The 13,249-nt window shown below is 36.9% G+C and overlaps 1 protein-coding gene across 1 annotated transcript in view; it reads right to left on the reverse strand.

The window, feature by feature from the left end:
* Positions 1-9,488, reverse strand: part of LOC121615903 (general transcription factor IIF subunit 2-like) — a 41,232-nt gene extending 31,744 nt beyond the window's left edge. The window contains exons 1-4 of the mRNA XM_041950405.1: positions 9,361-9,488; positions 8,846-8,919; positions 8,726-8,744; positions 7,509-7,653 (exon numbers count right to left, since the gene is read on the reverse strand). Coding sequence (XP_041806339.1) covers positions 7,509-7,653; positions 8,726-8,744; positions 8,846-8,919; positions 9,361-9,426 — 304 coding nt within the window. The 5' untranslated portion in view covers positions 9,427-9,488. The remainder of the gene's footprint in view (positions 1-7,508; positions 7,654-8,725; positions 8,745-8,845; positions 8,920-9,360) is intronic.
* Positions 9,489-13,249: the final 3,761 nt, after the last annotated feature.

Genomic DNA, 13,249 nt, shown 5'->3' on the forward strand with positions numbered 1-13,249 from the left:
AATACTCTTATATCCAGCAAACAAGGTGTAAACACAAAAATGAGATTTCACCACACAATAAACTACAATATATACACTCAGTTTACAAGGCACTCCTTAGTAATACGACAACCATGCAATAAATCCTAAATAAATAGAAACACTTGTCAGTGTAACTCAGTTATAGCACCACAAACTACAGTGTACAGAATGACCAAAACACATTTGAATCAACACCTTCTTTCAATTCAAAACTTCATGAAGGTAGGATTTATTCCAGAAGTGTTTCATTAGACTGCATTAATGTAGCACATGAGGTGTGTCTAATAGACGGAGAATGAAGGTGTACTGTCACCATTTCTTCTAAACAGACATTATACGTTCAAGGTTTTCAGTCATACACAGTTCATTTATGTTTGACAATACAGGCAATAATCTGTACAAAGGATAAATACATCAGAGCCTCTAAAACTAACATGTTGATAAGATACAAAGTATTCTTACACTCTCAATGTGTTGCTGCCAGTGTGAATGTGAGGAACTGTATAAATATGAGAAGAGGAGTTGTTGGAAAAGAGCACGAAGCTTATTTTCCACGGATAAATACACCCTGCAAAACAAATGTCAGGGTGGCGAGAAATTCTAATTTATACTGTGAGAATGGTATTTTATCCATTTCTGGTAGCGCTGTGAGAGAGCAGAGAGCAGAGAGCAGTGCAACAGGAGAGAGCTGACAGCTTCAACCAGCTCTGACAGCGAGTATGCCCAAGAGGTTTGAGTTCTCCGACAGCAGGAACTCGGATGCCTCCCATTGGATTAACGTAGGCAGAACACAGTCTTATCTCTCTTAACAAACCGCCAAGACTGCTCCTTGACATCTGCTATGGAAACAACCCAACCGTACAGCTATTAGTGCTCAACTTCCAGAACTGAAAGCTGGAGATGAATTCCAACAATTCATACCGTGGGCCTGCTGATCCCTTGTGAATGAAGTCAGATATAGTCCTGAAAGCATGTGCTGTTAGTGTCGTCTGACTACAAAGTCATGCTTTTCAAGAGGTATCCAGTCGAGAGATAGCCCTCTTTAAGCCCTCAGCGATTCATGAGCCACATTTTTGGAATGAACCTACAGTACAAAGCTAAGCCAGCCACCCTCCTTCAATAAAACACCTACGACAGTCTGCCCAGGATCCAACAGCATGTACAGTTCCAATGTTACTACACAACAGGGATTTCAAACGATAACACATCAGGACAAACAGCAGTTTATTCCTTTCAAACAAACTGCAGAAACACTTGGTTGGGGTATCAGTTGAGTTTATATCCGTGGGCCTGAAAAGTTAGTGACTTTATCAAGCTGTGTGTATAGAATTGTAAAAAAAGAAGTTGCTAGTTTTTGAAGTATTTCCCCTGTTTCATAGTCTTCTGTTACTAGGCAGGTTTCTATTCAAATGTAGTGCAAATTTGAACCAAAGTTCCCCAACATTTACCAACGAAAATGCTCATTATCGTGCGGCTACATCCACTACTGTTATGCAAACATTAGGAGTTGGCTCATCAAGCTTAACAGTCATGGTGGTGCTAACTCCAAAAGAAGAGGAAGTGGAAACGACGTAGAAAACGTCATGGCAATAAGGTATTTACATACGTTTGTTTTATGCATTCACTTTAAGAAAGTGTCATCAGTTCACATGTATCCTATGTCTATTTTTCGTTTATTCAGTGGAGCCTGAGTGACCAACAAGTCAGCTCTTCGTGTAAGTTTTGGTTAATCACTGAGTCTGTCTTCATCGCATCGCATTTCAAGCAGAGGTTTTGAATGTTAGGCTCTACACCTAATTATAATACAATAACGTATTGCCAATTCAGTCATGAATACTTAATGTAAAGAGAAACATTTTTGAGTTTTAACGTCACTCATCATTAGCAAGGCATGTTTTTTAATCAGGGATTAGATATTTCTGACCAACATGCACCTTAAGAAACTTATTGAAGTCTTGGTGTAGTAAGGCTTGTACATATGACATTTTAATTAAATGCCCAATTGGTCTCAGAATTCTACTCGTGGCGACTTTATCATTTAAAAAATGTATTTAATTCAACCTTTATTTAACCATGAGTAAGTCTCATTGAGATTAAAAATATTTTTTTCAAGAGTGTCTTGGCCAAGACAGGCAGCAGATTAAAGTAAAAGAACTTAATTCAGTGATCTTGGATAAACTGGATCATATTTTATACAGAAAATATTTCAGGACTTTGCCTTGGATGTCCTCCAGCTGCTGCGCTTCAGCTCTCTGTGTGTAATTCACGGAGGTTGCGTAAACTGTCGATCAAAGTAAGAGAAAGGTGTGATGGCGTTTAAAGTGACCAATCATAACGGAGCCACTGCCTCCCTTGGTTTTCACGCCCAAATTGTGAAAAGTCGGGTCTTTGTCACTCTTTGAATCCGGAAAGATGATGTTGAACATTGTTATAAGGAAATATCCACTGAACAAGCAGAAAATCAAATGTCTACATCCATAGTGTGCTTGAAAGACCAAAATGCTAAAATAAATAATTCATACCCTAGTTCAAGAAGAAGTTGACATATTCAAATGTATGTATTTTTAATAAAAGTGCCAAAGTAGGTAGTTCAAGTTACAACAAGAATCTATAGTTTACAAATTGACAATATGAATGCAGAGACTGTGGTTTTGATTTATTTCAAGAGACTCAAGGACTGCAAAGTTTTCGTGAAAAGCTTCACAGAGTCAGCTGAAGGAAAAGTCATACTGCAACAGAGCAGTGCATTACATCTGGCTTTCTGTTCTCCTCTGCACGCTTCTGTGGCAACTAAGCCTGTTGCTTAGCAACCTCTTAATCAATACCTGGTCCTTGCCGGAACAAAGCAGAACAACGAGAGGGGAAATAATGGAGGAACATTTAGCTAGCAGCCTTACTGTACAAAAGCCATGTCAGACACCATTCGTGTACTTATCAATCACTGACGGTCACCATTAGCAACCTCTCGCTATTGTTGGCTCACTGAATACTTGTATAAGGCAGGTGGAGGAAGGAATTATAGTCTGAAATGTTTGGATTATTAGGATTACACACTGTGTGGCTGTGTGGACTACACATTTCCCAACAAATGGACATAGACAGTTGCTCCAGCCCATTTTGGGGTGCCCAGTAGGAAAACATGTATATGCTTTGTTTGGTCTAAAAGCAATAAAACTAACTGTAGGTTAGTGCCATACAGTTTTTTTATATGAATGTGTAATACTTTAACACAGTACTAGTACCCTTACTAATTTGGTGAACTGAAAATCAATAAAACAAACCAGTAAACATTCAACCTAAGAAACCATTTTTCTTGTTTTCAGTTTTTCAGTTAACATGCTAATATTAGCATGTTTGTATTGATCTCAAAGTAATGCAGAGTCTGATGGGAATTTGGTCAGTAGTTTTAGAAGTATCCTGTCATGAGCTGAAAATTACACATCCCTCAATTTTGCTCCAAAAATTACCAAAGTTTTCCTCTCGACTCAACTCAATTGAAATTTGGCAATTTGGGGTGTACCTTAAAAATCATGAACTCTATCTTCATTCTACAAAAAAAAGCAGACCAGCACAGAATTTGTTAGTTTTCACATTAGGTGGTAGTAGTATTGTAGTAGAACAGAGGCAGTAATAATGTTAGTAGTGGTGAGTGATAACAGACATGTAATATTAGTAGTACTGATATAGCACGTTAGTGGTATTGTATTAACACTGTAATATATATAAGACTCCATGTATGTGAAAATTCTGTATGACGAGCCAATAGTGTTTATCTATTATCAAAAGAACCAGAGACTATTGTTTATCTATAAACATCTAATTTACATAGATTTTATACATTGAATATTACATATGTGATATATGGACCATAGTGATACAGAGATATACCATATATGGAATAACACTGCTCTGTATTATATTCAGTGATAAAACAGTTACATAAAGATGTATTTCAATAGGTTTCTCACATGTAGATCTATTTTTTTCCAAAGACCTGCTCTGTCCGAGGTGTCAAGAATCAGTAAAAATTTGAGTAGGTGTGAGGCAAAAAGTGTGAGAGTGCAAGTGCAGATCAAACCACTGCAAGTGTGTATGTGCAGGCACAGTGATGTTGGAAAGCTGCTGCTGCTGCTGCGTGTGCGTGTGTGTGTGTGTGTGTGTGTGTGTGTGTGTGTGTTTAAAGAGCTATGGGAAAGTGAGTGGGAGACCGGTGTCATACAATACACCTTCGTGTGGGCGAGTGGGGGTGGAGCTGAGCGTCGGTCAGGTAAATAGAGACTACACACCACCACATCTCAGAGGACATTATCCTATTTCTTGTTTCCAGTGCACTTTCACAGTCAACCCAGTCATCTGGAGCACTGTCAGCTGTGAGAAAAAAAAACCAAGAGGTTTTTACGCCTCCTGAATGTCATGTTTCCACATTCTCAAACACAAGAATATTATACAGGTGGTCCTCTCTGACACTAGCTCTACCTGAGTCAGAATTAATTTTTTTACCCTTTCTAAACAACATTTTAGCCAGACGGTGCAGCGCAGTGCATTTTGAAGCGTAGCTGTTTTTGCTGGTAATAAAAGACTGAGGGTAACGGAAAGAAAAACCTTTAAAAGGAGAAGCAGATAAATCCATTATCACATGTAGGAGGTATTAATGCACATGCAAGTGTGGGTGAATCTAAAGAGCATGAGGGCGGTGATAGAACAAACCTTGTGGCTGCAGAATGCACCCTCATGAAGAGAAAGCTCCATTTCAATTTTAATTACAGTTTTGAGGCACCGTTTAGTGAAAACGACGTGAGATGTAGCTAATGAGAAACCATTTGTTGTCATGGCACTAACATGCAGAAATTTCTCTTCATTTGGGCTGTGGTAATTCCTTCAGTTGCCAATTTATTAGGCAACTTAAATTGACTACTTTAGTATAAGTGTCAATTTCGATGCAATTACAAACTAGAGAACCTTGTTTCCTACATCGTTACAAAAGATGTAATCAATATATTTAAAAGAGAATGCATTATTATAATTTATTCAAATGCTGAAATTGGAAATGATTAGTTTCTGTGGACTAAAAAAAGACAAAAAAAACAGGTTTACTTTTCAACTTTTTTTTAATGTTTATGTATTCCTTCCTTCCTCGCACTGTTATGATGTTTCTCTGGCTACATGCTCTGTTGCTGACAGAAATAATCTAATCTATTCATGTGGTCCCAGGTTTGCCTGTACCATGTCTGTTCAGCTTAATGAGAAAATAATTCTAATGTTTTCCTGTTTCTCATGGCTGTATCATAATTCAAATCAACAAGTTGCCTTTGCTCGAAAGCTTGACATTGATTTTTATTTGTCTTTCCTCTTTCCTATGTAGAAATAGAATAAAATTCGCACACCATATATTGAGGATTCACTATTGAATTGAAACCTATTCACACAGTTGCTGACTTTGATTTTCAACACCTGGTCACTAACAAACTGGATAAGGCCATGACTTCATCATAGAGAGCAAAAATTGAAAACACCATGATTACTGTATAGAGTGGACTCTGAACCACCAAAGCCGGTCAAAGATGCACTTAAACAACAACATGCCTCTGATCAACATTAACTACAGACATGGAAATTAATTTAAACAGGACAGCATTGGTATCTAAATCTATAGCCATTCATAGGCATTATGGTTTGGCTCCAGCACCCCCTCCTGTCAACCACAGCAGCCAGATCAACAAAGCAGTTAAGGATGAAAATAGCTCATTATCCTATGCAGCGAATATCTATCACTGACATTCACATTCACCATTGACAAGTACAAAAAGAGAAGCCATGAATGTGTCACCACTATCAATTCTAGCACAGAAATCATAGCATATCTCATGTGAACTGTCCCCACATTGGATGTGTCTATTTAACCAGGGTTGTTTTGATATACTGCCAATTATGTTGACCATGCATTTTTACATTTCTGTAAATTATTCTGGGATCTCTGCAATACAATGCAATGCATGTCATGTTTTCCTTGTTTCATATAAAGTCCCGTCACTCTTGCTCCATTGGTTTCACACTTTCCACTTCGGATAGAGTTTTGGTAACTTGCTATTCAGTCAAAATTTGTGCATCAGACCACTTTGGCCGTGATTGGGGTATGCTCATAAGATGCTTTGTTTTTATACCAACAACACCCAATTACATGCACCTTTAGCAGTGCTTGAAAAATACTATGAGAGGCAGTCATTTCATTGTTAGTGAGCACCAGCACCCTGGGAGGCTCAGAATTGCTTTTGACATTTTACTGGTTTGAACAGCGTGCACCCTGCTACTTATTTACTGTTTCTCTAAATTAAAGTTTTCATTGAAGTATGGGGACCTTTTTTTCTTGTTTTATTTTATCCTCTTATCCTCGGATTTTCTGTAATTACACTTTCTGTTGTTTCAAAAGAAAAATTAAACCTACATAATTGTCGTTCACTTTTATTGGTATTACTCATTTTAGTGACAGTCAAATTATCGCACGAAAAGGAACACCCTAATCTATTGTAATTCACAGGTCATACACTCAGACACCCAACCATACTGTTCCAGCTATTTTTAAGATCTGGGTCTGATGCAAATCCCTGCAAATCCCTCTGGCTCATGTATATGTATGACACATCATGTCTGGTAGCAAACATCCTCCATAAATCAGAACCCACTCTGAGTATTCTCATTAATTTTACAGTGCAATCAATGTAGAATCCATCAACACCAGCCGCCTTTCAAAGCAGGAAAATCTAAGGAACTACAAGAACTAGGGACAGTTAAATGTGTAATGTCATGTGCCACTATATCCTGAATAAATTCCCTGTGAGTGTTGGGTTTTTCTATAGGCTGTCAACAGAGGAGTTCCTGGATTTGTTCCTTCATCAAGCTTAATTAATACATTTTATCTGCAGGTAACAGAACATTGAGAACATTTTTTTGTCGGTTTTAGCAACAATAAAAGACTCCTCTATTTTGTAAGGCACAGTTAATAATTCATTTTTGACATAGTGCAATGAGAATTTCCCCAACTCTAAACACGGTCTTGAGTCTAAAATATATTCTAACTTTTTATCACTTGTCCCTTTTTTTCTGGGAAACCGCAACATCCTCATTCTGAATCAGTACATGCACACTTGTATATACTCTTTATACCCTTCTGTATACTCTTGCTTAGTCTTTAAAATCCAATTTCAGATGTTTGTGTAAAGCCTTACTTTTGCTGAACTTCTTTCACACTTCTTCAGATGTACTGATCAGCAGGTGCCTGCAGTATGAGTCTTAGATCATATCTGTCCAGGATATAGACTTTTGTTTAGCTCACAAACTGCACTGCCCTGTGCACCATCACATGCATCACATACATTCCTCAGATCAATGTCAGTTGAACCCTTGAGCCACTATTCAACACGTTTCACATGAAATTACCCTGTACAAAAGAACCAGAGACGAGGACTGGAACAGCTGAGTTGGAGACTGACCTGTGTCACTCTGGCTGAAGACAGCCATGGTCTGTCCTCCCACTGTGTGCATTGTGAATGGATGATCCCTTGGGACCTGCAGTGATGCATCTTTCTCCCCCACAGCATTCAAGGCGCTCAGCTCCTCATTCAGGTTGAAACATACCTGAGAAACACAGCTGAGTCAAGGCCCTGCTGACTAGTTGTATTCACAACCAACTCTTTGATTCATCAAATAGGGTCAAATATGATATGATGAACCCGTATTGATCCCTGTGAGGAAGTTGAGTCAATGCGGCAGCAAATAGTGATGGGATAGAACCAGTGGTGGAGGAAGCTTTCAGATGCTTAAGTAAAAGTACTAACACCACACTGTAAAAATATAGTACAAGTCCTGCATTGAAAATGCTACTTCAGTAAAAATACATGTATAGTATAATCAGGAAAACAAAGTACGCTATGCAGAGAAATGGCTGTGACTGCTAAACTATCATATATAATATCATAAGATTATTATTGCCCATGCATTAATAAATCCAAATGAACTGGTAAAAAATTGTACAATTCTGTTTTCAAAGTCGTAGTTGAGGTGGAGCTTTTTAACTATTTTGATTAGGATCCAACAAAGGACTATTTTTATTAGTGAGTAATGGGCTGATTATTTTCTCCATTCGTCCATTACCTGTTTGGATCGTGCAGAAAAAGAAAAGCAGACAATAGTGAGAAAGGTCACAAGAAGAAGAAGAAAAAATGAAGTACCCAGAGCCCACTGCGACGACTTCACAATGCTTATTTTGTCCAACCAGAAAAGCAGGTAATAAAAATAAGGTAATTAAATGGAAAAGCTTTACATTTGAGAAACTGGCATCAGAAAATGTTTTCACATGAAAAATGACCATGAAAAATAATAAATCAGCTAATTGTTTCAGCTTTTGTATATATTGTCGGGTAGATTAACTCACTACAAGACTTATTTCAGAAGCTCTTCATATGTTTTGTGTGCAGAATATTGATCTGTAAAGTAACTAGTGACTAAGGTTGTCAAACAAATGTTGTGGAGTAGAAGTAGAAAGTGGCACAAAAAGAAAAAACTCAAGTCAAGTGCAAGTATCCCAAATTTGTACTTAAGTATAGTACTTGAGTGAATGTATGGAGTTACAGCACACGGGTTACAACAAAGAATATTACAAGTTTACTGCACAAGCTGTGCGTGAGGTCTAATAATGAAGCTGTCTCACCTCTGTTTTGCCCTGCTTCCTGTCACGTGGATAAAAAGGGGTAAAGATGAATCATGGAGACAGGTACAAGTGTAGATTTATGTATTAACGTGTTTTTAAATCTTCATTTTCACAACATACTTTCCAAAGCTGATCTTTCCAACTTCTCCCTTTTCTGAGGCCTTGTCCCACTGCTGAGATAAATACTTGGGAACCTGGAGACAGATCACATCGTTATTAAAGATGGCCGGTAAAGATTCACACACACATTCAACACCAACTTAACATGTTACTCCACAAAAGCGTTGGAATTAATTTTGATCAACATATTCATTTCGACATGGATGAAATCGTTAACCGAGTTTTTTAATTAACGTTAGTGAAACTGCTAACGTTAGCTAGCTAAATTAGCAAACCTCTTCAAAATGCGTCAAATGGTAAATTGCTTTAACCATTTGTTAAAAGCGGGACTTCTACTCAACTAAAATGACAGTTATCCTCGACGTATAATTACCGGAAGACACCTGTAAAAGCCGCTGGGTCGCGATTTACCAGGTGTTAGCCGACAAACAAGGCAACATATGAAACAGTTGTGTGATCGCCTCAGAAATCTCATCCATTAATGTGCTAATGTAGTAATCTGCAGGTGGACAAACCTTTACAAGCCAAACGCCTTTACTTTGTTTGACTCCACTTAGATTGACCTCCGTTTTATCTGTCATAGTTTAAATGTTGGTTAAATGAGTTTCGGAAGACTGTATACGGTTAACCGAGGTTACCCGAGTCCAATCAAGTAGAATAACTACAAAATAAAACTTCCTGTTACACATTTCAAAATAAAACTCTAAATAACGACACAGTAGCTAATAAATATGCTTCTAGGCTACAGGAAGTCTACAGACTCTATGTTAAGATCTTTAATGACAAAAACCTTTTCTAATCTAAAATCGTTAATTTATACTTTATTTTATTTCCTGTCCCTTTTAACCAGATACAGCCATTTCCTCTTCTTCCACTATTAGCTTCTATTTATTTTATGTATATGGATGGAAAGTTGCCAAAATCATTTTATGTACATGTGCATACCAAGTGTTTATTTAATGAAATTACAAAGGTTCAGGGACCACCAAGGTGTTAGGTGAATTCTTGCAATATCTAGTCTAGTAGCCCATGTGGACTTATTTGCAGCTCAAAACAGCTTGTTAAACTGTATGGGAGCCAGTTTGTGGCAAACAATAGTATCAGTGATAACAGACTATAATGTGATCAATTTTAATGTTTCACCTGATGCCAAAAGGGCCTTAAGGTGCGTCCTGCTTTATTACCTGATCTTGAAGACAGTCCCTCTGTCAAAATCTTTAAGACCTTGATTATTTCAGCTGACATGTGCATATATTTTATTCATTTGTGTTGAATAAAATTATCACACATCAAACTCAGGCCATGCATTATTCCAGCTGAGAAATGCTGTACACCATGCAGAGAGAGGAGGAGGAACGGGAGGTCAAAAAGGGACGCCAGTAGCTCATTTTTGTTAATCAAACCACAATGGGAAAATAGATTTTTCAGTGTTGTTACTCCACCTACAACTGCTGCTGGTCTCTAACAAAATATCCTTGTAATTTGGATTTAAATGAGGTGAAAACTGAGGTCATATTGCTGCAGCAGCCCAACACAACTTCAAACCCTGAAAATCCAGACGTCTGATCACCACCCACATCTCCAATTTATTCAGCAAACCCAAACAAAATTATACTTCAGCCTGATTTTCAGGCTACTAAAGTCCAGGGTCAAGCATGGCAAAGAAATGCATGACACGTCCATACTGTGGGTGGCCTTCTGGATGGACTGTATCCTGCAAGCTTGTTTCATCATTAACATTTAAGCCACCAAACCACTAACTTAAAAAGAGATCTTACTTTGTAAAAATTGCTGTGCTTTCATTTTAATATTTCCTGCATCTATTCAGATGTTCTTTGAAGGTTTAAATATGATACTAAAAATATCCTCCTGAATTGTTCATACACAATCAATAAACGGGTCAGGATTACAATCATGACAATGTCTAACACCTTTAAAGATTTAATTTATAAGAGCAGAGTAAATAGAAAGCAGGCATCATTAAACAAAGAGCTTGAACATTTGTTAAAATGATTAACAAGGCAGTGGATTTGAGACAACAAATCAAGTTTTATGACTTAGTGAATGCTAACATAAACAGTTACTGGCAATAATAAAGTGTTGACATGGTACACAAAAATACTAAAATTGAACATTTAGATGTATTAATACACTTTGTGTTCACTTTGTGTTCTTATGGTTGTTTTCTATAAATGAATATTGCTGTGATTTATTGGAATGATCTCATTTATTAGCATTTAAATACCTTTTGTCATTTATCATTATTTAAAAAGCGTGTGAATATGTATTTCTTTGAATGAAAAACCATTCAAACTGTTGTCTCCCTATGTCATTTTTAGCAGAGACTGGTAGCATCACCATGTGGATCGATGGAAAACCTGCACTCTTTTACAATGACACAGTCAACCGTCTCTTCACAAAGATCATCTCTACCTAATATCTGACACTATGATGTGTGAACATCAGATATTTTCTCCTACATTTTTATGTATTTGATGTCTCATAGCGTCCATCTCCACAGTCTCCTTCTCCAACAAGAGTTATGGGCTTCATTTTCTAGAACAACTTGGCAGGTTATAACTTGATGACATGTGATGACAAAAGGATAAGATTGGTCGTTGAAATAAAAACAGCGACCACCAAATGCATGTTATTGTTGTTAGAACTAAACTTTTAGCTTACAAAAATATAAAAGGCAGACAAACCTGCTTCTTTCTATAATTTTTCCTCTTTATTTAAGATGCCATTAACATGTGGTGTTTCCTTGTTAAAAATTAGCATCCCAGTTAATATTTTAAAAGCCCTCTGTGACTTGAAGTTACTGCTGTTATGGCTCATATGAAGAGGTAAGTCAGCTGCACTGAATATTTCATCGAATAAATTATGAATGTAGAGCTTGAGACCAGAGTAAATCAGGATTAGCCTTCAAAGTCATTAACAGTAGTGGAATGTAACCAAGTACTCTGTATTCAAGTACAGATTTGAGGTGCTTGTACTTTACTTGAGTATTTTCTTTTCATTTACATTATACTTCTACCACAACATTCCAAAGGGAAATACTGTATTTTTTACTCTGTTGCAATTATTTGATAGCTTTATTTGCTAGTTACTTCACAAATTCAGAAAAATGTGAGGATTTGCTGCATTTCCTTGTAATTATTTTGATAATTTGAAGTTGTTTTTTTGAATAATTTTAAGCTTTAGACTATTGTACAAAACAAAGTGCCACTATTTTCTGACATTTGACAAAACAACCCATCAAATCAAGTACTCGAGAAAATATTCAGTTGAATTCAAAAGGAAAATACTAGCTCCAACTAAACCAACTGCAACATCAAAATGCTGCTTAAACTTCAATGCAATAATAATCTAATGGTATAATATATAAAAGTAACAGTCACAGGCGACATTTTTTCTCCATCAGCACTTTTACTTTAGTACATTATCCCAATTATATCTATATACTTTTACCAAAATAACATTTTCAATGCAGTACTTTTACTTGTGACTAAATGTTACAGTGTGGGATTACTACTTGTGCTCAAGTAAAGGATCTGGATACTTCACTGTTCATTAACACGAATCTTTGGAGTGTGACTTCCATCTCATTAGTGTGCTTGAAAACAGCATTAGAAACCACAAAGGAGGAAAATAAATATTTATGAGAGAACTGAATATACAAAAACACATACATTGTGTACTCATTACTTAGTATTAAATTAAAATTAATATCTGCAGCTATCTGGCCACAACGGCACAATAACACAACTGGTAAACCTCTTTGTAAGGTGGAGAAATCAGGATGGAGTGGAGCAGCCTGTTGAACAAATCTGTGTGGTTTTACCGTGAAGATGCTTTTCTGGTCATCTCATCTCAAGAAGACACAGACCCTGAACACATCATGTTTCTATAGACTTTGAATGGGGCTGTTTTTCTTCCTTACTGTAAACCTACTGAAGCATCTGATTTGTTTACTTCAATCCCTCTAGATCCTGTGGCCTTGTCTCTAAACTGAGATCATCTGTGGTGAAACTGGATGAACATTGTCATTTCTAAAGTTTGTGTCAGAGTGAAGATCTGTTTGTAAAGGAAACAGAAGAGAGAGAAACACAGATTATCCAAAGCACAGCATCTTCATGCAGTGGTAGGTAACATTTTAACACCGCCCTTTACCACTGCAGCTGCATTTGTATATATTGCCACCTTGTGGACAACTACTAGAACTGGACAAGGTAGTCCTGCATGAATGAATGAATGAATGAATGAATGAAAAAGCATTCAGTAAAATCACATTTCTGTGCACTTCACAGTTTTCTATATAAATATGCTTCTTAAATGAGGTGGAATATATATGAATGACATTCTAATGACATGCATACAATTCTGTTCATTTCAACTTAGCCT

The sequence above is a fragment of the Chelmon rostratus genome, chromosome 13 (genome assembly GCF_017976325.1).
Source record: "Chelmon rostratus isolate fCheRos1 chromosome 13, fCheRos1.pri, whole genome shotgun sequence".
Lineage (NCBI taxonomy): Eukaryota > Metazoa > Chordata > Actinopteri > Chaetodontiformes > Chaetodontidae > Chelmon > Chelmon rostratus.